The sequence below is a fragment of the Gallus gallus genome, chromosome 17, assembly GCF_016699485.2.
Source record: "Gallus gallus isolate bGalGal1 chromosome 17, bGalGal1.mat.broiler.GRCg7b, whole genome shotgun sequence".
Taxonomy (NCBI): Eukaryota; Metazoa; Chordata; class Aves; order Galliformes; family Phasianidae; genus Gallus; species Gallus gallus.
This window is the reverse complement of record NC_052548.1, coordinates 7,397,262-7,419,376: the sequence shown is the minus strand read 5'-3', so window position 1 is coordinate 7,419,376 and position 22,115 is coordinate 7,397,262. Positions and strand designations below refer to the sequence as shown.

Genomic DNA, 22,115 nt, shown 5'->3' with positions numbered 1-22,115 from the left:
GCCATTTGGCCGTGTATGTGTCATAGGGGCAATACCGGGGTCTGGGCTGCAAGGTTTCCCTTTCAGCGCTTCCAGGCTCCTCTCCTGCTGCTCGCATGGTCAGCACTGACAGACTGTGTCCATATCTGCTCTCCACATCCCAACCTGGACAGAGAGGAACTTTCCCTGGGCTCTCTCTGTCAGATGCTGTCCTCTCATTAGAGCTCTGCCTCCCTGTGCTCATGCCATACCAGCTTCTCCTGTATGCTTTCCCTGATGCAGAACCATTGTTGGAGCATCCCTTTCCATAGCTGCCACTGAAGGGCTTTGTTCCTGTTTAACTGGATCTCTCTGAGTACCCTCGGTCGTGTACTCGTAGCATTAACACTGTGTGTGTTGTACACCTTAGTGCTGCGTTACCAGGATCTGGCATTTCAATCTACACCACCTCACTCCTGTTCTGAGCTAACTGCACCAAATGGGCCGGAGGAGGGGTGAGAGCAGGGCTGGAGAACACACTGGAGATGAGCAACGTTTCTTTCTTACCCATGGGGAGTTCTCTATTGATCCGGTGCCAGATCCTTGTGTTTCTGAGAGGCTCCTTTTACACAGTTCAGCTGAACGCGTCGTTTTGGCTGTTTACCATCACTGGAAAAATGTACTCCCTGCCCTTGAGTGTGGGTCTGAGAGGCCAAGCTCCCATCCCATCCATTTTCCTCTATGGATTCCACTCCCTTTGGGAAGCAGCGCTTTGTTGGTGCTGCGCCCAACGTCAGCGATGGACAGAGCTCTATTTCTGTATATGTAATGGCATCAGATGATGTCACCCTATTTTTCTATTATGTTTTGATTTCAGAGAGGAATTTATCCTCTTTTCAGGGGTTACACCCATCCATAACTTTCCCTGCCTGTTTCTGTGGCTTCACAGCTCTCCTCTTTCCTACCAGTGCTTTGTCCTTTCGCTCCTATCAGCCAAGCAAAGGTGGAAGCTACAACTCAGTGCAGCCAGGAGCCCCGAGCTGGCTGTGTGCTGATTGCTAAGCAACACAGAGAAAGGGTTTTCCTGTTTTCCTTTTGGTTATGAGCACCTGAGGTGGTGTTTGTTATATGAGCTGACCAAAAAGCTCTAGCAGAAAGGCAGCAATGAGAGAAACGCTGCCTTCAAAGACACACGGTGCAAGAAATACGCATCGGTGTCTGCAGCATGTCAGGCTTCAGCTGACCTTGGAGCCAGAAGTTCAGTGAACATTCCTTAGAAAGTGCCTTGATTCCCCTTGCTGGCAGCATTCTGCTCCATACTCAGAGGTCTGCAGGTCTGAAAACCAAGAGGTTGAAGTTATCACCCTGTACAGAAGGTGCTCCAATACCGCGGCAAAGTGGATTGGTGTGAACCATGGAATTACAAAGGTTGGAAGAGACCTCTAAGATCATTTAGTCCAGCTGTCAAAGGTGAGGAGTAGGATGATGTGGAAATGTTCCTGCAAGCTGCTTTGCCTTCCAGACTTGTGGCATAATTACGCTGTAAGGCTGAGCACTGGGGCTCTGCAGGAGATGCTGTGCCCAGCTGTGCGCGGGGCTGCAGGTGATGAAGCGCAGCAGTGTGGGGTGGAGAGGTTAACTCCTAATGCCCAGGGAGTTGGTGTGCCTCCTTCATTAGGCACTGACGGTCATTAGGAAGCTGGCTGGGATCTGTTGGTTCCTGGGTTTTGGGAGCAGTGCTGTAACTTCACACCAGCGTTAGGGTGTGCTGAGTGCGGCGGTGACGTCAGGTTCCCTTCTTGCACAAGGTCAGAGGGTTTTTCCCTGGGATAGATGAGGAAGTGGTGCTAGTTCTTCGTTTCATGAGAAATGCTAGTAATGATCATCATCACCATGACCATCATCACCTTCCAGCTAAGACTGGGCCTTGGAAAAGCAGCTTGGGGGAGGGCTGAATGGAACTGGGGGTGCTCGTGGGCCGTGGGATGAACTCATAGGTGCTGGGAGAAAACTCAGGGCACGCACTGAGCCCTGGAGCTGAGACAAACGTAGGGTCTGAACCTGCAGTGCTGCCCCAGAGGCGCTGAGCTCAGCCAGGGCACTGGCTCAGTATTGGCACAAGTGCCCATTTGTTGCCTGTTCCGCATCATTTGCCATGCGGAGAAGCCTGCGGGCTGCAGGCTGTGGCAGATGAGGGCAGATCTGCGATGTGAAGGGGCACCAGTTTGTGTTTATTCAGCCAAATGCTCACTGCGGAGTGATGGGAAGGAACCAAATGAGGGGTTTCCCGCAGCACCCGGCCCTGTGTCTGTCTTTGCTGCTGCTGCTGACAGCTGACATCAACATGAAGTGCTCGGCGTGCTGTGAAAAGCTTTTGCTGAGTTTGCCAAATATGAAATGATTAGTTGTATTATTATTACTATTTTACCGAGGGGTGGATGCTTTCCTTAAATCCCCAATCCTGGAGTCACGTGCCTGTAAGACAACCCTAGAATCACAGAATGGCTTGGGTTGGAAGGGACCTCAAAGATGAGAACTTGCACAAAGTTTTAAGACCTTCACAAGCTGTAAGGGAGGAAGCTGAGGGTGTTGTCTGATGGTCGCCCTTCAGAGACAAAGCAGAAGCCCTGAGTATGTCTTTGCTTTGGGTCTCATGGAGTTCCGGAGCGCCCGCCCCGATGTCTGAGTGTGTGGGGTTGGCAGTGCTGAGCAAACATCCTGAACTGGGGCTCCTGACCCCGCTTGGAGTGTTTTGCTTTTCAGGCCCAGAAGGTTCCCAGGAGAGGGGAAAGGAAACTGCCTGGCTATTTTTAAACCCTCACCATTGCCTTCCTGCGCTGTATTATTTATTATCCATTATCAGAAGTGTTTCTCTCCTGAAATTATCTTTAGTGCTCAACCAAGGGATGGGTGAATGCCACCCATCAAACAGCTCCATAGCTTTCCACAGAGGTCAGGCAAAGCTGGGGGGTTCTGCGGGGGTTTGCAGCTGCAAACCTGTTCCGAAAACAGAACCTATCTGTTCTGTGCAGCCGGTGCTGAGCCATCCCAGCTGTAGGGCCGCGATGTCGCTGCCCCAAGGGCTGAACCCTGGCTTCTCTCCCCACGACCCCACAGCCCTGAGGGCAGCACTGATTGCTCTGGAGGAGCCTGATCTCTGCATGCACCGAGCTCAGCTCTGCACGTGACCCGTTGCACTGCAGAGCACATCTCGCTGCATCACACGATGCTGCACAGCACGCAGGGTCAGGATTGGCATCACCTGCATAGAGCATCCCAAAGGTGTGGGGCTGCGTGCAGCCCCTGTGCAGGGCTCCGTTCCCTTTCCCATAGTGTAACCCTGGAGGTCCCGTTGACCCTCTGCAGCTCCAGATAAGCAGGACAATAGCTCGCATTGTCCTCCCTCATCCTCCTGCCTGCTACGTTTTCAAGTTGAGGAGTATTTCAGCTTTGTTAATCCTTTCCTGCCCGTGCAGGAGGTGCCCTGGGCAGAGCTGCATGTGCAGCCCCTATATTCATGCTCTCATTGGAAATAAAGCCGCGGGGCTGCACGGCTGGGAGGCTGTTGTTATTTCAGCTGTGCAGAGAGCTGAGGCGTAAGCGTCTGGGTTTTGGTGGTGTCAGCAGCAGCTGCCATGCGTTTATCGGCAGGGAAGGAGAAGGGGCAGGGAAGGGTGAGAGGATGCTGAGCTCAGTGTGGGCAGTGAGTGTGGAAAGGCTCTGCCTGTTTCTCTGTGTTTCTGAAAACAGTTACGTTGCGTTGTTTTGGTGTCAGCCTGAGAGCTCAGAGATCCTTTAGAGTGGGATTGGCAGCCCTGCTGCCTCCCAGAGCAGTTCCTCTTCCCGTGCATCCTTGCAGGGCCACACACCGCTGCTCTGCACCCCACTGTCCCCCCGTGCCTGTGCATCGGGGCCACCACGGGAAGGGGTCCAGGGTTCCATGGGGCTCTAACTTTGGGGCCAGCACGGGGAAGGGGCCCAGGGACCCGTGACTGCAGCACCCCATAAATCTGCTGGGGCTGGGCGGTGCTTTGAGCACAGATGGCACCGTGGGGGCTGAGCTCGTGGGATGGGAAGCAGCCTGGCTGTAGCACTGGGTTAATACTTAGCGGTGGGTTCGAGGCGGTGCGCTCTGAACCCCAGAGCTGGATGTTAGGAGCTGTACGAACACTTGGAGATGCCGAGACCCTCCTCCAGGGCCGGCGTCCCACCCTGCACGGCTTCTCCCATTGCCGCCCACCTCCATCCCCTTTCGCTCTGCTCCGCGCTGCCCCATCCCGCACTCCCCCGCAGCTCCCGGCTGAAGCTCAGCCCCCTCCGCCCGCGCCTTCCCCTCGGGGGCCGAGCCGAGCCGGGCCGGGCCAACCCCCGGGGCGGGCGGAGGCTGCGGGGGAGGAAATCCAAGCGCCGCTTTCTGAGCCCGGCCCCTCCGTGCCGTCGGGCTGCTCCGCCGCTGCTCCCTCCGGCAGCCGCCCTCCCATCCCGGTGGCGGTGGCGGTGCGGGTCCCCGGTTATCCCGGGATCCCGGTCCCCCCGGGCCGGCCCGGGGATGCGGTGGCGGTGCCCATGGTGAGCCGCCGGCACCATGCCGCCCCGCCCGCCCCCGACATGTTCGAGGGCTGCCGGCGGGCGCGGAGCCTGTGGGGCGGCGTGAGGCTGGAGGTGGCCGGGGAGAGCAGCCCCGTAGTGCTGCACAGCTTCACCCAGCTCGACCCCGACCTGCCGCCGCTGGAGGTGAGGATGGGGGTGGGGGATACGGGTGGGGGGGGTGGGGGTCGTGCTGTGATGAGTTGGAGTGGGGCTCGGCCCGGTGCAGGAGGATCGCGGTGCTCGCCCTCTGGCAGCTCCCGGAGTTAAGTGTGGGGACAGCTGTGGGACAACGCGGCGTTGTTTCGTTTCATTTATTCAATAAGCGAGTGGCCCTGCTTGGTGTTTTTGCTCTGAGCGGTGGGCAGACTGCCAGACCAGGCTCTGCAAAGGGCTGCCCTTCCTCTGAACAACAGGGGAAGGGGACGGACCTGAAAGAAAGATTTTTTTTTTTAGCGTCTTATTAAAAATCTTGTTAATATCTCAGCTGCTGCAGGCAGGGAACTGCTCTGATCTGCCCTTAAGGACTTCAGGTTTGTCCAAACCACAGAAGCGTCCTCTGGGAAGGTTATGTGCATCGGGAGGGCTTTGCTGGAGGATGCAAAATGTTGGTGTTGCTTTGGGTTCGACTCCGGGCGGCTCATTGCTGGGCGCCTGGAGCTCAGCCCGAGCACTTTGTTGTATGGAGGTGGAGGCTGAGGCACCCAAAATAACGTGAGTCAGAGCTCTGGCTTTTTTTCTTCGGAATGGGTGATCGTCTTCTGCGTGCCAGGAATGTCATTGATTCGGAGCAAGCGGTGCTGGGAGGGAGGTTTGGGCATTCCCAGCAGCACGGAGCCGTGCAGGCTGGAGGCACAGGGGTTAACGTCGGCGAGGTCAGGGGCTGGGCTGGCTGCAGAGCCAGCTGCAGATGTGCTTCGTGGCTCTGGATGCTGGTGAGGGGGGTGGGGGGGAATAGGGTGCGCCCCGCAGAACCGCTGAGCTCCGTGCAGATATCCGGCGCCGCTTCAGCACGGCGATTCCGTCCCTACCCCATAACCCACGGTGGAAATTCCTGGTCAGGCTGTACGGGAAGGGATCAGTGCTGGCTCCAGCCCTATCGCTTCACCTCTGGCCTGGCAGCAGGGATTTGTCAGCTCATGAAACCCCCCCCCCCCCCCCCCCCCCCAGCTTGCTCTCCCCCCTCCCCTCTCCCCCTGCTTCTCTCTCCTGGGGGTGGGCGTGCTGACATTGTTCGCAGCACATCATCTGGTTCATGTTATGTCTGGCAGGAAGTCCAGCCCCTGCGGCCCGCTGCGCTCCGGGAGGCTGCACGGGGCCGAGCTGTTGGCAGGGATGCGGGAGGAGCGGGGAGGGGGCAGAGCAGGGGCTCCTGTGCTTCTCCCCTTGGGGGCAGCCACCCCATGCACCCCACAGAAGGCAGCCCTGGAGCTGCAAAACAAAGTTATGAGGCTGAGAGCAGCATTGCTTGGCCCCAACTGGCGCTGGGTTGGCCTCTGGGGCTGTGCCCAGATCATAGAATCACTGAGGTTGGAAAAGACCTCGAAGATCATCAAGTCCAACCACGAAGCCCTCCCCGCCATGCCCACTGGCCCTGTCCTGGAGATGTCTGCTCTGGGCCATGATGTGGCTGTCTGAAGGCAGAGCAGCCCCAAAAAGCACATCCTAGAATGGGATGCAGCGCTCCCTGAGCCACGTGCAGCAGGATTTGCTCACTGCCATTGCAGCACGCAGTTGAAGAAAGGCACGCTGAAAGGGGACAAAAAATAAAGAGTTGTTGTGGCAACTGTGCTGGCAGCAGCCTGGCTTATAAGCCTCGGGTGAGGTTACTCTGCAAGATGGATCTGGGGAGGAGAAGGTGGATTATTCAAATCCTCCCCCTGCTGTATTGCTCGGAGGTCCAAGTGCTCTTGAACTGGTTTTATCCATGGGGAATGGCAGGTTTAAACCAATGATCTCCAGTGCTGCTTTACATGCCTTTTGCTTGAACCTTCCTGCTTCCAGTCCAGCCCAAATCAGTGCTGTGAGTTTGGGGGTCCTCCTGCTCCATGCTGCACACACAGCTGCAGATGGATGGACCAGACTGGGGCTGGCACTGCCCAACCTCCCTGCGAGCAGTGAGGGCTGATGCCTATTGAAAACCCTTGCATTGTTGCTATTTTGTCTCTGTTTGTTTTCTGAACAATTAGGAGATTTCTCAGTTGCTAAACACATCCTCAAAAACTCAAACTGCTCAGCCCAGATGCCTTGGAGGTCAGTGCTGGTGCTTTACAGCTGGGAAGGAGGGGCAAAGATCTCTCTTAAAAGCCATTTTCTCACCACTTCCAATGGAAGAGGATCCCTTTCTCGCAGCCTGTTCTCCTCCCCGAGGCACCACCCGATATGCCCTGTGCAATCTGCAGGATGGACATCATCTGTCGGTGCTTCTGGAGAGGGACCTGCTTGTGGCTCCCGGCCAGAAGGGTTGGGTGAGTCGGGAGCTGGCTGAGATGTGAGTGCAGGAAGGGAGCGAGGAGGTGGGAGGGGTTTCTGATGATTGTTTGATATCGTTAAGAGAAGCTGGAGAGAACTTCGCCATGTGTTTGGATAAGGATTGCATTGCGTGCCCTGTTTCCATAGGGCAGGAAACCCTCCGGGACTGGGATCTCACTGAGGTTTTAGCACGTTTGTAATCCCAGATTAGCAGCCCTGGAAACTGAAATCTTGTTCAGCCCTCCTGGCCCCACAGGCTCCACTTGTGCTGCTCCAGGGCCCCGTGATCCTACTTTGGCTCTGCTATGGCCATTTGTTTGCTGGCTATGGGCGAGGGGTTCCCAGGCAGGGCAACTAAATGTGAGCTTAGGGGATTCCTAGGCTTCCTTGTGCTCAGATTTGGGTGTGGAATGAGCTCAGATTCTGTAGGAAAAGAGCAAAATGACTGCAGAGCTGTGGGGTTGTACTGCTTGTCTGGCCCTCCTCCTTCAATGCTGGGGGGCTGGCTGCAAACACCCCACAGTTTGGGCCAGAGTGAGTTGGTGTGGCCATAGGATGGGCTCCATCACCCTTCTGCCTCTAATTTGCAGCCATCACGTCCCCCCAGGGACATGTAATTGAAGGAGCACAGAGCTTATTTAGGTCACTCCAGACCACATGTAAGGGCTGGGCATCCCCTGCTTGTGCTTTTCTCCAGTGCTGTTATCTCCAGAGCTGCCTGAGTGGCAATTTTTCAAGTCGTGTTCCTTTTATTTGAATGCATACTTGCAGCCGGGCTGTTTCAGTTCTCAAATATTTCTCTATCTCCCACGGACCCAGCAAAGAGGGGGAGGGAATGCCATTTCCAAGGAGAGGGATTTGGACTCTGAGCTGGCTGCAGCGGGGTTCATACACCGATTTGTTTATCCTGTGCTGTTCCTGTGCAGTGCTGAGTCAGACCAATGGCAGCATCCTTGTCCTGTCTCAAATAGGGCTCCTGGAAGTGTTGGTGTTTGTCTCACTCCCGTCCCAGCACAGGGACTGACCCACTTAGCACAGCAGCCCCAATGCTCTGCAGTACTGTTGTGTTTGGACTTTGCTCGTGAGCTGTTGGGAGAGGGAAGCCTGGAGCCCTGGGAGCAATGTGCTGCTCCCTGGGGATGGGCTCCGGGAGGGAAGAGAGGGACAGGGGTGTGGATGGGGCAGGGTGGGGTTGGGGTTGGCATGAGGGGTTGGGGTCAATGCCGCTCTCCTTTGAGGCAATAATGGGCATGGTGGTGATGGGTTGATGCCTGGACTACGTGATCGTAGTGGTCCTTTCCAACCTTAGCAATACTATGATGAAGCAGTGACTGCAACACCCAAAATCACTGCACCCTCTAATGGGGTTTGGTTTGTTTGGCGCTTATGGCGTTATGCAAACAATCCCTTACAGCTGATAGCTGCGTTCGTTGGTACAGATTCACGCAGCACAGCACTTCTGTTATCAGATAACCACAGAGCACTTGGTACGTCTTATGGTCAGTAGCAAGTTTGCTCCTATTACGCCACTGGGATGCGGATGGGCCCTGTGCTGGGATGGCAGAGGTGGGATGGAGGTGGCTGAGGTGTTCCCAGGGCTGGTGGTGGAGGAGAGGAGTTGTTTTGGCTCACGCATGGCGCAGACTGGGGAGGAAAGTCATCGGAATCTGGAATGCTGAGGCATTATTTTTAGCGTGGCTTTCCTTTCTGCTAACCACACTCTAATAATGAGCAGCTGAGCTGAGTGCCTGTGTGCAGACCTGGCTTTAAAGGGCTTGCTACCCGTCTTACCAGAGCTGCTTTTCATGTAGGGAGCGAAACCACGAGGCATTTCCCTGCTCTTTGCAGCCGTCGTTGTCTCCATGGTGACCCGAAAGCCGAGAACCGGTGCCCGCCTCACCTCTGAAGTCGATGTTTTGGTTTGTGAAGCGATGTGGGTTTGGTTGGGGCTGTTTTGGAGTCAGAGCTCAGCTCAGGAAGCCATGCTGGGCAGAGCAGAGCACAGCATGGGGCTGCCATGGGCAGCGCTTATCTGCGGGCAGCGCTGGGGATGCTACGCGTGGTCCGTTTGGATCCCAAACCTCCCCTTTCAGTATGGGCCAAAAAAAAATACGGGGTTTTGGTGAAAGATGTTGTATAAAAACCTCTGTGGGTGGCTGTGTGCGTCGGGGCTGCTGGGGGACGTGTGTGGCTGTGTTATGGGGGACCCAGGGGTGATGCTGTGATGCTCTGGATGGCACAGGTTGCTACATCCCATCCCAGCTGCAGCAGTGGGAGCTGGCACTGGGACAGCCCGTGCTCCTGCAGCTCCGCTGTGACTCAGAGCATCGCCATTGCTGCTGTGTTGCAACCAAGTGCTCACTGCTCGGGCTGTTCCCTGGGGGGTGTCCCACGCACCCCCTCTCTCCCCATCCTGCTCATTCTCCTGCAAAGCTTGGCTCTAAAGGGGTGGGAGTGTTTAGGGGTTGACCCCTCTTTGCCCAGGCCATGGAAGGAGCTTTGTATGGAAGGAGTTGGTGTACCCCTACCGTCCCACATCAGATCTGTATTTTCACTTTGAAGGGGAGGGCTGCGTGAAGCTGCCTGCTCTCCGCCTCCAGATTGTGGGGAACTCTGACAGCAGGGGCAGCTCAGACAGCAGGGGCAGCTGTAGGAATGGGGCTGAGGATCTGCTGGGAACTGCGGGAGGAGAATTAGGGCTGAAGGGGTTCACCTACCCTGGGCACCCCCTTCTTCCCCTGAGATGCACACACCCATTTCTCAGGGCAGGGCTGCAGAGTGCATGTTCAGGCACTTGACAACAGCTCCGTTTTTGTTGGTGTTTTTTTTTTTTTTCCCCAGTTGTTTTCTCTCCAAAGGTGCCAATTAAAATTAAACCCTCAGTGGCTTCAGCTGTGGAAATCAGACCGTGTAGTTGACTTTGCATCCTGACTGCAGGCCCCCCAGGTGCCGGCGTGTTGACTCCTGCCTCTGTACCTGCTTATGTAGCACCTCCTGCTCATTGACACTTAGTTAAGTCACGCTCTGAAGCTGAGAGTTCCTTGATTACAAGGCGAAAGCGTTGCTCTTCCCCCTTCCATCTTCCTACTAAAGCAGCAAAGCTGCCGCAGGGAACCACGCAGAAGGAAAAGGTGCAAAAGGAAAAGGTGCAGGAGGGGAAATGTGCAAAGGGTAAAGGTGCAAAGTGAAAACGTCCCCTGCTCAGCTCCCCCCCTGAGCACAGGGGAACCATGGCTGGGCATCCATGGGTCGGAGGGAGGCTGGGAGCAGTCGGGGTCAGCCCGCGGCTGCGCAGCAAATGGAGGCTGCGACGTCACACTGCCGGGTGGGAGTGGGGGGCACGGCCAGCAAACAAAGCACTGCTTTTATGCCTTTTGCCGGCAGCCCCTCGCCCTGCCTCCCTGCCCTGGATTGTTCGTGCATTTTCTCTGCTTCAGCTGTTTACTGGGTCAGCCCGCCGTGGACACGCACGCACAGTGGTAGCATTGAGTTGGGTTGGGAGAGCGCCCAATGTTGTGCCCTTGGCAGGGTGGGGGGGACACTGGGAGCCCCGTGGCATCGTCCTCCTCCTCCTCCTCCTCCTCCTCCTCTGGGATTTTGGGCATGGGGTGATCTGGGCTCATTGGCTGTGCCCACGTTTCAATCTCTAGACAGGGCTGTGGTTCTTGGACAGCCTCCAGATTGTCCATCCCGATCTGCACGCCTTAGAAATGATGGAACTGCAGAGCTCTGTATTTCTTTTTGCAAGCCGCAGCCACTGAGTTGGTGCACAGCTACGTGGGGGTTATCCGGCCTGCTTGGGAATGGCAAACCCCAGCCATCCCCCCCAGGTGTGCGCTGCCTCCATGTGGGTCACCCACGTGGTGGGGCTGAGGGCAGATTTGGCAGCAGAACCTGGCTTTGGAGCAGCTGATGTTGCTTAAAATCACATTTCTGGCTGTCTAGATGGGCACACAGGCTGCAAACTGAGAGCAGGAGGATAAGTGTTTGTGGCTTTGTGTCTCTGGGAATGCAAAGACTTTTGGGATAGGTGAACCCACTGGTTTGTAAGCGTTGATATAGGCCAGAAACGGGCATTGTGCTGGAATTAAGACCACTAAGAGATCTGTGCCCTGTGCTGGTCCTGTAATCAGAAACACATGGGACAACATAACTCAAAATGTAGTGGGGCACATCCCAAGTGAGGTCAGTGGGCTCTGCGTGCCGACCGTTTGCTAACGCCTTTGGGATGCAGGTGGTGCAAAGAGGGGCGCCTTTCAGCATCGGGATCAGCAGGGTGGTATGAAATCCTATAGGCTTGGGCCTACGTGGTGCACACGCCTGTTTCTCTTTGCATTCAAACACGGCATTGCGGGGCTCTCACACCGCGTGGGACTTAGACAAAGAAAAAAAAGCATCTCACTTTTTGACCTTGTTTCTGCGAGTTCCTTCCAGGTTTCTCCGTTCCCTCTTAGTGAAGCACAGACCTTTGTTCCCGGCTTGCTGTGAGCCGCTCGAGCTGTGCTTACCCTTACACAGTGCTACGCATTAATATTTTATCCACCAGTCGCACAGTGCAGGTTTCACTTCCAGCAATTACCCCGCGGGCTCCTGGCGCCTTCACAGCCATCGCTCTCCCAGCACAGCCCCAGCTGCGTCCCTCGGAAGCAGCCCCGACGCAGTGTGGGTGTTGGTGCTGAGCTGGGATGCTGCAGGAGCGCACGCCGGAGCGCTCAGGAACGCACAGCAAAGCAAAGTGGAGCAAGAGCTGGAAGTGCTGCGTCGGCTGGATGCTTTTTCCGTGGACGTAGAGAGGAAGCAAAACCTGCTGCAGTCAGTTTGCTTCGGCACGTCCCTGTGGAGGAAGCGTGGGGTTACGCAGTCACCGCGGGTGGCAGATGGAGCTGTTGTCCCCATGGCCGATCCCCTCGAGGTTGCTGGGGATGAAATGGGCACGCAGCATTTTTACCCAGCTTTTGACTCTTGATTTCCAGACCATAAAAAGTGCGAAGTTCCGACGTGTGGGATGGCTCGCAGTTTTCTTTGAAAGCAAAAGAAATGCAAACGGAGGAGGAATCCTGCATATCTGCTCTGTCTCGTTTCTGGACTTGAGCGCTGAGCTCCTAATCCTCTCTCCAGCCACTGACTCACTGCGTGCGAGTCACAAGATGCCTTTGTACCAGATCCTCCTTTCTCTTCTTCCTAAACCAGGCAGGCGGAGGCAGCTGCCTTTGAGCATTCTCTGCAGCCACGCTGGGTTATGGACACCAGCACTGCAAGTGGGATTAGATGTGGCACTTGGTTGACGTGGTGGGGATGGGTTGGGGTTGGACTCGCTGATCTTAGTGGTCTTTTCCAACCTTAATGATTCTGTGATTCTATTCCACGTGACCTGCTACCTACCTCAGGCAGACCCCAATGGAAGTGGGGTCAAACCCTCCTGATAGGCTAATTGGGGTGGCTGGGGATGCCCTCCCTCTGCCCACCCAGCTGCTTTGGGATGTGCAGCCCCAGCTGCTCCCCATTGCAGCTTCTCCTGCTTCAACTCCTGGAGCTGAGCATGTCAGGGAGCCTGGGCTGCAGAGCCAAGCAGCTGATGGGTGAGAACAGCCCCCCAGCTGTCGCTGCTGTCCGGGTGTCCTGGCAAAAACAGCCCCTTTTCACAGCTGGCTGAAGCTTCGCTTCTGGCCTTTTTTCTGTTCTTTTCCTGTTTCCCCCTTTGTTGTTATTTTATGTTGGAACCGTTCCTGGTCTGAAGTGGCTCGGAGCGGGCAGGAAGGAAGGCGGAGAACGTCAAAAAGTCAAAGAAGAAAACGCGTCCGTCTGTCCGCCGATCACCCCGGTGCTGCAGCACTGTGTGGGGCTGGGATTTGAGCTGCACCGGGGCAGTGCAGCACGGCACGAGGGGAAAGGACACAGCGTGAGATGGACCTGCCAAGGTCTGCTGGAGAGCCTTGGTGCCCAGCATAGCGCAGTGATGGTGTTGGGAGCTGTGGGCACTGCAGCAGCAGGCACCTTTCTCCAAATCACGGCATCACCCTCCAGCTCTGTGGGCTTCCTGAGCGTGGCCAGGGAGAGGAAATGGCTGACGGGATGATCCCAACCCAATGGGGACAACATCTGCCGGGGTTTTGCACTGGAAGTCCCCATGAGGAAGGGTGTTGTGCCACATGCACTCATTTTGTGTGGGCAGGATGGGGGGTACTTCTGCTTTTGCGGTCTTTCTCTGTGGTTCACGGAACTGAAGTTGTTTTCCTTTCACTAGATGGGGGCAGCTTTTTGTTTCCAGTTTCCTTTACATAACACCGTCCGTTTTGGTTTACGTAAGAGGCCCCAAAGTTACTGCTGTGCGTGGCGTGGGGTCAGGATCTGCTCCTGGGGGTGAAATGAAAGTTAACTCAGAGCTGCTGGAAACCACGAGGGTATGTCCTTGGTTTCTTTTCTGTCTGAAAGAGCCAATTTCCCATTGCTGGTGAAAGGCGTTATTACGAGAAGGGACTGGAGGCTCCTAAGGCCAACCCCCAGTATCTTTTTGGCTTTCATCTGGCTTTTGAACCTGTGCAAACGCAGAGCTTCAATGGGAAACTCCAGCTCATGCAATTCCCTGTTGGGTCGTGGATGTGCCACGGACAGTCTGTGCTGCACTGTGCCCACCTACAGAACTCAAGTTCTGTGTTGCAGAGCTGAAAGGGAGCCGAGCAAGGCAGCCATCCTGAGCTTTCAACCAGCTGTTGCTCAGGGAGCATCAGTTAAAGCGCTTTAAGCAGTTTTGTCTCTTCCACGTGTGCTGAAATTAATACCTTTTTCCACTAACAGTTCATTATTTTGTGTCTTTGGAAGCCAGCACGCTAACCCAGGGCCACGTGGGAGCAGAGCTCTTAAGACCTGGTAATTGTGGGATAATGGTGTGCGATGTGCAGGAACGTTGTCATGCCCACACTTAATCCTGCGCTGCGCTCCTGTCTTACCAAAACCACCTCCGTGACTCATCTCCGAGGCTCTCCAAAACATGGTTTCCTAGCCAGCATTTTCTTTGCCGTTTGGGTTTGGCGTTTCCCCCCATAGGGCTGATGCAGGCAGGCTCCTGCTGCTCCACGCCTGGTTCCTTGCACCGCAGCCCTTCCTCCAGGCTCTCGAACTTTGCCTGAATCCTATTGCTCGTTATTAAACCCCCGTGTGCAGATGTGGGCTCGGCGCCGCGCTGTGTACCAGAACACGCACTTGAGAGCGGAAGAGTTTATTGCACGGAGCAGGAATTCCTCCCCGCTGTAGTCAGCACGGCTTTGAACCGAGGGCCAGAGCTCAGCGTTGCTCACACAGCCCAGGGCGAAACGCTGCTCCGAGGAGCTGGAAAAGCAGGCGGGCCATCTGGTGCGGCCGCCAGTTCGTATTTCAGGGGCTGAACTCCCACAGCGTTCGCTTATGGCTTTTGCAAAAGTGTCCTGTTCTGTGCAGAACTGCGTGCCCGATTTCCCCCCACCCCCAGGTTAAACAAGGGTGGGGTTTTCTTGTGTTGCCTCCATTGGAATGGCTGGAGGTTCAGGACTGCTGAGCTGCAGACGTGGTGGCCAAGTTTTTGCTGCGTTCCCATTCTTCTGTGCTTTGGATCTCATTTTACACTGCTCTGAGCCCCTGCTATGTGAGTGTGGTGGAAGGCACAGCTATCACAACCATCGGCAGACGTGGAAGGGGCTGTTCACCCACATCTCAACTGTGTGCTTTAGGTGGAGCTGCTGATGGAGTGAGGGTTTGCTTTGGTGCCCGGAGGCTGCATCCCACGAAGCAGAGGTGCGCGCTTGGTGCGGGTGCTGAGGTGTGCTGCACAGCCCGGGCCCTGCTGCTGCTTTTTGCTTCGTTGGTTCTTAACGAACACGTGCAGAATGCACAATCAGCATCTTGGAGGAAAGAGGAAGCTCACGCAGAATATAAATAACCAAATTTTAGGACGTAGCGGTGCAGCAGCTCGCCCGGCTCTTGGCATGAGCCAAACTGGAGAGCGCTGGGAGCCGCGTGCTGTGCGTGTGGTTTGCAAAGGGGGAACTGTGGGGGATATCGCACGAGTCAGCAAACAAAAAATGAATGAATCTGACAGTCTTGAATGTAGGAAGGAAACGAAATTGTCCTCTACGCACATCGAAATTGGGTGCGCTTTCTGCACGTGACGTGAAATACAAGAGTGGAAGCCCTCGCAGTTGTGGCAATAGTTTCCACTGTAGTTGCACAGCAGCTGCCAGTGATTCATGCATTGATCTCAGGACATTTCATCCTCTCACATGATTTGATTTCTTAACTAATTTAACTGCACCTCGACGAGCATCTGCTTTTTCTTGGTTCTTTGTGTCCAGGCTTTCCAATGGCCCGGTCAAACCTCCGCTTAGGTTTTGTTTGGAGCTTTCTGCTCAGCATCTCCTGAGCAGATGTCCTCACATCCACGGGGAGAGGATTGGGAGGAGGATGTTGGGGTGTTCCTGGTGCGTGCTGAATTGCACTGCTCAGCTTCAGCCATGGTCTGGCTTCATGGGAGGGACGTGGCTGAGTGGGCATGGTGGTGGTGGTTGGACTAGATGATCTTCGCCATCTTTTCCAAGTGCTGTGATTCTATGAAGCATTGAGACCACCACTGCGAGCAGCATGGGATGGGGCACCTGCTGGCAGCCTTAATCCTCGGCAACCTCTGAGCAGCTGCCATTCCTCGGGGGGTTTTCATGCTCTGCAGACTGTCTTTGGTCTTGGGAAAGCTGCAGGCTGTCATTGGTCTTGGGTTGGCGGCGTGCTGCACCCAGTGCATGGTTGCCTCCCCCTGTAACCCTCTTACTGCTTCCAGGAGTTCTCCCCATCTGCTGGGCAGTGGGTTTTGCTGCATGCGATGCCCAAATGGTGTGGGGGCTGAGGGGAGGGGGGAAATCCCTGCAGTGTGCAGAGGGAGCTGCAGAAATCTTCTTAGGAGAGGTGCTGACTCAGCAGTGTGTGGTGAGAGAGGGCCAAACTGAATCTGAGGTGGTTTCTGTATCCCCAGAACAGAAGCATGAGCCTCATGGTTGGGTCTGGCAATGGCCCTGTGTACAACCACATGTTCATTTGTCCCCAGAGGAACCCTACTGCTGCTCCCTGAGGTTTTCCCCCAGTTCAGGCTGCCCAGAGAAGTTGAGGACATCCCATCCCTGGAGGTGTTCCAAGGCCAGGCTGGATGGGGCCCTGGACAGCCTGATCTGGTGCCTGACTTAGTGGCTGGCAACCCTGCCTGAGCCATGGGGTTTTGGAACTAGATGATCTTCTAGGGCCCTTCCAACCCAACCCATTCTGCTCTACTCTATTGTAGGATTCAAGTTACCCCCTTCACTTTCTACCTAGCATGCTTGGCCGACACTGCCCAAAGCTCATGGACAGCTTCGTTTCCCAGTTGTTATTTGTTATGAGGCTTTGAGTGCTTGAGGTGCTCAGCTGGAGCTGGGGCAGATTACTGAGATTATGGTCAGAGCCAGCAGCAGTGTCACCTTATGTCCCATAAAGGCACAGGAAGGGGGATATCTGGGGTGTGGGTATGCAGAGTCTTGGCTCTGCTTGGGTGTAGGTGGGTACTTGGTTCAGCTGCCCCAGAGGGCTGGTTCTGCCTGCTCTGTGCTTCTGAGTGGATGAACAAATTGCCTTTGGAATATTCCATCCAGGCTTGGGAGAGCATCTGTGCCACATGTTACCCTCCTTATCTCATGGTGTATCTTGTTGTCCCGTGCAGAGCTCCACACAGGAGATTGGAGAAGAGCTGGAGGATGGTGTAATCTACAGCATATCACTGCGCAAAGTGCAGCTCCATCACACAGCCAACAAGGGGCAGCGGTGGCTGGGGGTAAGCAGGGTTTTTTCTGCCAGACAGACCTGATATCAGGGCTCAGCAGAGCCCTTACTGGGCTACATCCTGCCCTCTTCATGTGTCTCCCCATGCTCATGTTCTGGGAGCTCCTTCCAAGCATAGTCTGAAAATCATGTATTTGTTTGGGCAACACTGAAGCCTGTTCTGGGACTTGCCAGGTGCTCAAGTCTTCTCAGTTGGGTTGTGGGCTACTTGGTGCCCAAGATGACCTTCCCTCTCCTCAGCCCCATCACTTGGAGTCCCATCACTGCAGGAAGTCCCCTCCGAGATCCATAGGATGCTTGTCGAGGTGGTGGGACCACTGTGAACTTGTATATATCCATCTTCATCCAGCCTGCTGACTTCTGCTCCTGTCCCAGCAGTTTGAGAATGAGTCGGCCTTAAACCTCTATGAGACGTGTAAGGTGCGGACGATAAAAGCTGGGACCTTGGAGAAGCTGGTGGAGTACCTGGTTTCAGCCTTCAAGGGCAACGATTCCACCTATGTCACCATCTTCCTGTGCACTTACCGGGCCTTCGCCACTACCAAGCAAGTGCTGGACCTGCTGCTCAACAGGTGAGGCGGCCGTGCCCCAAAATGCAGGTAGAAGTGGCTGATGTCTGAGCATCCTCAACTAGCAGAGCTCCAGCATCTTCTGCCGTGTCTTGGAGGTCTGATGGGCTTCTTCCAACCCCCTCAGGTATGGCAAACTGCACGTGCAGACGAACGGGGACCATGCCAGGCATGTTGTGGACGAGAGGATGGAGCTGAAGAAGTAAGTCTGACCATGCTGGGGATGATCGCTGTTCGGTTCTCGCATGGGGGCGTGTGCTGTCCCATGTGTGTCTCATGACACCACCCAGTTCTCCCCTCTGTTCCCTTCCCCACAGCACCATCTCCTCCATCCTGGGCGCCTGGCTGGACCAGTACTCAGAGGACTTCCGCAAGCCCCCAGACTTCACCTGCCTCAAGCAGCTCATCTCCTACGTGCGCCACAACATCCCCGGTTCGGACCTGGAGCGCCGAGCCCGCATCCTGCTGGCCCAGTTCCAGCAGCAGGAGCAGAGCGAGACCGAAGCAGAAGGTAGGGGTGGTTCCCTGCTCATGGGGCTGCTGGGGGCTGTAGGGAGCTTCAGGTGTCACCACGTGGCTGGACGTGGAGGGACGCTGGGAAGCTGATCCTGCTGAGGCAGAAGTGGGATTTCTAAGTGGATTAGTTAATCTGCCTTTAATCCTCTGCGGACACTTGCATCCGGGTTAAATATGCCTGTTCATTTATCTGAGCCTTATCTTGAGGTGCGAAAGCAGAGCGCTGGAGGTGGGATGTGGTGTGGGATGCGGCGGGGTTCTGTGCTTGTGGCTGCACTGCAGTGCTCAGCTTTGTGCCATCTTCACAGCTGTGGACCACAGTGGCTGCACGTTCCAGCTGGTGGAGGAGAACGGGGTCGGGGATGGGAAGTCAGATTTCCTCTCCTTCTCCCCCGAGATGGTGGCAGAGCAGTTCACACTAATGGATGCTGTGAGTACTCATTCAGCGCTGGGTCAGTGCTGCTGCTCTGGGCACAAACCACTCTGTTCCCTGGCACCCCACTCCATCTTTTCCCAAAGAGACCCATCCCGTCCCTTTATCTTCTAGGAGCTGTTTAAGAAAGTGGTGCCTTACCACTGCCTGGGCTGCATCTGGTCCCAGCGAGACAAGAAGGGCAAAGAACACCTGGCACCCACCATCCGTGCCACGGTCTCGCAGTTCAATAGCGTGGCCAACTGTGTCATCGCCACGTGCCTCGGGGATCGGACCCTGAAGCCACAGCAGAGGGCTAAAGTGGTGGAGCGGTGGATCGAAGTGGCTCGGGTAGGACGGTGCAGTCCCACTCGCCTTGCCCAGGGCTGGGGTTCTGTGGTGCACAGATCCCAGCAGATCCTTTGGCTTTGTTTAACATCGAGCCCTGCTGTCCCCTTATCTGCCCCCCAGGAGTGCCGCATCCTGAAGAACTTCTCCTCGCTCAGAGCCATCCTTTCAGCTCTGCAGTGCAATGCTGTGCACCGGCTGAAGAAGACCTGGGATGAGGTCCTGCGGTGAGCAGCACCTGGGGGTCCTGGGAGGTCTCGGGGGGTGGCTGTGCGGGAGCTGTGGCCCTTCAGTGTGTAGATGGGAGATGTGTAAATGGGATCATTGCGGCTCTGGCATTGCCCAAAGCCAAGGGATCTGAGGAGAGCGAGGAAACAAAGGCAGTACTGTCTGCTTCTCCTTTCCATCCGAACACCCTGGAATAACCCCAGTCAGCAAGGCCTGCTGCAGCTGTGAGCTTTGCTGGGGTCATTTGGGTGCGCAAGGAAGAGGCCCGGTGTGGCACCATTGCTGACTTCCCCATGTTCCCCCCGAGCAGGGAGAGCTTCCGCACTTTCCATGAGCTCTCAGAGATCTTCTCCGATGAGAACAACCACTCCTTGAGCCGGGAGCTGCTCATTAAGGTATGGGGCACCTGCAGTCCTGACAAGGAGCTGGGGCTGGTGCTGGCAGAAAGGTCCCCCCTTGTTCCAGCTGCCAGGCAGAGTGGGCATTCTGCTTCTCCACCCCAAAAGCTGTCACTGCATGAAGGTCTCAGAGCAATCGAATGGGTAGAGAAAAGCAATGGGGATATGTTCTGGTGCACCTGATGATGGCCTTTCCCCAGGTGCACGTGAGCAGCCTGGTGCAAAGTGCAGCTCTCCAGGGGCCTCCTGGGTTAAGGTGGAGCGGTGGGGTTCAGGAAAGGCTGAAGCCAGGTGTCCTCACAGCTTTCCAGCTCCAGACTGGGGGCTGAGATCACATGAAATACAAAAGGGAACAAAACAGCCCATTGAAGAGCTATTTATACGGAGAGCTGGAAATGGGAGCAGCATTTCCTATTCATTAAGCCTCTCCTCCCTGTTTTTAGCCCTGAAAAGGCTCAGCTTAGATTTCCTTCTCTTCCACCTCATTCCCTCTATGAGGAAATTGTGGCAGTAAAAATGGCTGTGAATTTTAGCTCCTGTTTCCCACTCGTGCTGATGCTGTCTCTCCCCACCATCCAGGAGGGCACGTCCAAATTTGCCACCTTGGAGATCAACCCAAAGAGGGCCCAGAAGCGGCAGCAGCAGCAGCGAGAGATGGTGAGTGGCTGTTCCCGTGTCCCCATGTCCCTGCTGAGTGGCTGCCAGCTCTCCGCTGACCTCAGCCATCCCTCGCTGTCCCCCAGGGTGTGATGCAGGGCACCATTCCCTATCTCGGCACCTTCCTCACGGACCTGGTGATGCTCGACACCGCCATGAAGGATTTCCTGGACGTACGTACCTCCATCTCTGTCCTCCTCCTTTCCTTCATGCCCAGACACCCCCAGAGCCTGGCGGTTCAAAGTGGAGGGTTGATCCCCAGATCACCTGCTTCTGTCCCTTTGGGCATCCCATAGCCGACGCTGCACCCCATGCACCCCATACGCAGCTCCGGCAGGCTCTGGCAACGGGCCGCTCTCGCAGCGCCCCCTGGCGGTCACGGCGCGCATAACAGCGGCAGCAGCCGGGAGCGGAGCGATGTCTGTCGCTCTCTGTCCCCGCTTCCCCACTGACGCCCGGCTCCTTCTTTTGCAGGGAGGGCTGATCAACTTTGAGAAGAGAAGGAAGGTGAGAGTTTGCACAGCTGGGTGGCGGGAGGAGGCTGGCGTTGTGCGAGCCCGGGCTCTGCCACTCGTTTTGGGAGGAGATTCTAGTCCTTCGTAGGCGCCTTGGTGCATGGGGCTGGGCTGTTTGCAGAGGGCTGTGGGGCTGCAGACAGAGGGGGCCTGACCAGCTCTATTGGCTGCAGGAGTTTGAAGTCATTGCCCAGATCAAGCTGCTTCAGTCAGCCTGCAACAACTACAGCTTCACTCAGGAGGACCATTTTGTGGACTGGTTCCACAGTCTGGAGAGGCTCAGTGAGGCCGAGAGGTGAGTGCAAGCATGGCCGTGCTGCTGCTGGTGCGTTGGGAAGCTGCAGAGAATGCTGAAACCTTTGTCTCTCCCCCAGCTATGGGCTGTCATGCGAGATTGAGCCGCTGTCTGAGTCAGCCAGCAACACGCTGAAGGCGAAGAAGAACACGGGAATCATCAAGCGGTGGAGCGAGTGAGTCTGTTTGTCCCAGTGGGATGTGGGTTGGAGATGAGGGTCAGCGCCATCGTGCCCTTCCTTGAGCCCGCTCTCTCCTCACCCTCCCCTATCTCCCTGCAGCCGGCAGCCAGCCAGCACCGAGCCCTGTGCCAGCGGCAGTTCCCACTCCAAGTCCTTCGACCAGCTCAAGTGCGGGCAGTACCTGTGCAGTGGGGATGCCACTGACTCAGTCAGCGTCACCTCCGCCGGCTCCAGCAGCTCCGACGTGGAGGAGATCAACATCAGCTTCATCCCTGAGTCCCCCGACTGCCAGGAGAAGAAGGTACGGGGCAGCTTGCGGGGCTCCTGAAGCAGGTGCTCCCCTCAATAGGGGATGGCCCCAGCCTCGCACCGGGGCTGGGGAGCTGAGGGCTGCTTCTGCCCTGCTGGAGCAAGGGAGGCCCCTGCTCTTTGTGGTGGAGCCGGGCTTGCCTTGGCACAGCAGGGCCTGGCAGCTCTGGTTGCTGTATGTCCCCTGCTGGCACAGGGCAGTGAGATCCCTCTGGCCTCCCTCCCCCAGCACTCGTACGCCCCGTCTGTGGCTGATGGAGAAGCTAAACCCACTGTGTCCTCCGCATCCCCTCTCCTCCCTGCCCTCCAGTTCTGGGAATCCACCTCTCTCTCCTCCCTGGACACGTCGGGCATCGGCTCGGGCTCCAGCAGTGCCTCATCCTCCTCCGTCTCCTCCACGCCGGTGACAGCATCCCGCACTCACAAGCGTTCCGTCTCCGGCATCTCCAGCTACTCGTCCCTCTCGCTGCCCCTTTACAACCAGCAGGTCGATGACTGCTGTATCATCCGTGTCAGCCTGGCTGTGGACAACGGCAACATGTACAAGAGCATCCTGGTTAGCACCCAGCACCCGCGTCCATTTTGGGGTTGAGAGGCTCGTCACGCTTGGATGCGGGCATGTCTCACACTGGGAGGGTATGGAGGTGGGAGATGGGGCAGCATTTTGTGCAGCATGGTGGTTAACAATGCTGTGTGCTCATAGGTGACGAGCCAGGATAAGACACCGGTCGTTATTCGCAAGGCCATGGCCAAACACAACTTGGATGGGGACCGGCCTGAAGACTACGAGCTCGTTCAGATCATCTCAGAGGAGAGAGGTGCGTATGGGGGATGCAATT

The 22,115-nt window shown here is 56.1% G+C and overlaps 1 protein-coding gene across 15 annotated transcripts in view; it reads left to right on the top strand.

Annotated features, from left to right (window-relative positions):
- The window catches only part of RGL4 (ral guanine nucleotide dissociation stimulator like 4), a 39,729-nt gene that overhangs the window by 15,533 nt on the left and 2,081 nt on the right, over positions 1–22,115 (top strand). For 3 of the 15 annotated variants that reach the window (XM_040649381.2, XM_040649385.2, XM_040649390.2), the window contains exons 2-17: positions 16,730–16,840; positions 17,227–17,420; positions 17,545–17,619; positions 17,735–17,928; positions 18,242–18,363; positions 18,481–18,696; positions 18,817–18,920; positions 19,232–19,316; positions 19,899–19,976; positions 20,063–20,149; positions 20,451–20,483; positions 20,665–20,786; positions 20,866–20,961; positions 21,067–21,268; positions 21,506–21,832; positions 21,980–22,094. In XM_040649381.2, the coding sequence (XP_040505315.1) occupies positions 16,730–16,840; positions 17,227–17,420; positions 17,545–17,619; positions 17,735–17,928; positions 18,242–18,363; positions 18,481–18,696; positions 18,817–18,920; positions 19,232–19,316; positions 19,899–19,976; positions 20,063–20,149; positions 20,451–20,483; positions 20,665–20,786; positions 20,866–20,961; positions 21,067–21,268; positions 21,506–21,832; positions 21,980–22,094 (2,161 nt within the window). Of the gene's footprint in view, positions 1–3,493; positions 4,693–6,024; positions 7,014–8,864; positions 8,937–16,729; positions 16,841–17,223; positions 17,421–17,544; positions 17,620–17,734; positions 17,929–18,241; positions 18,364–18,480; positions 18,697–18,816; positions 18,921–19,231; positions 19,317–19,898; positions 19,977–20,062; positions 20,150–20,450; positions 20,484–20,664; positions 20,787–20,865; positions 20,962–21,066; positions 21,269–21,505; positions 21,833–21,979; positions 22,095–22,115 lie in introns of those variants that run through there. The other 12 variants (XM_040649380.2, XM_040649384.2, XM_015279775.4 and 9 more) reach the window with 11 other exon arrangements.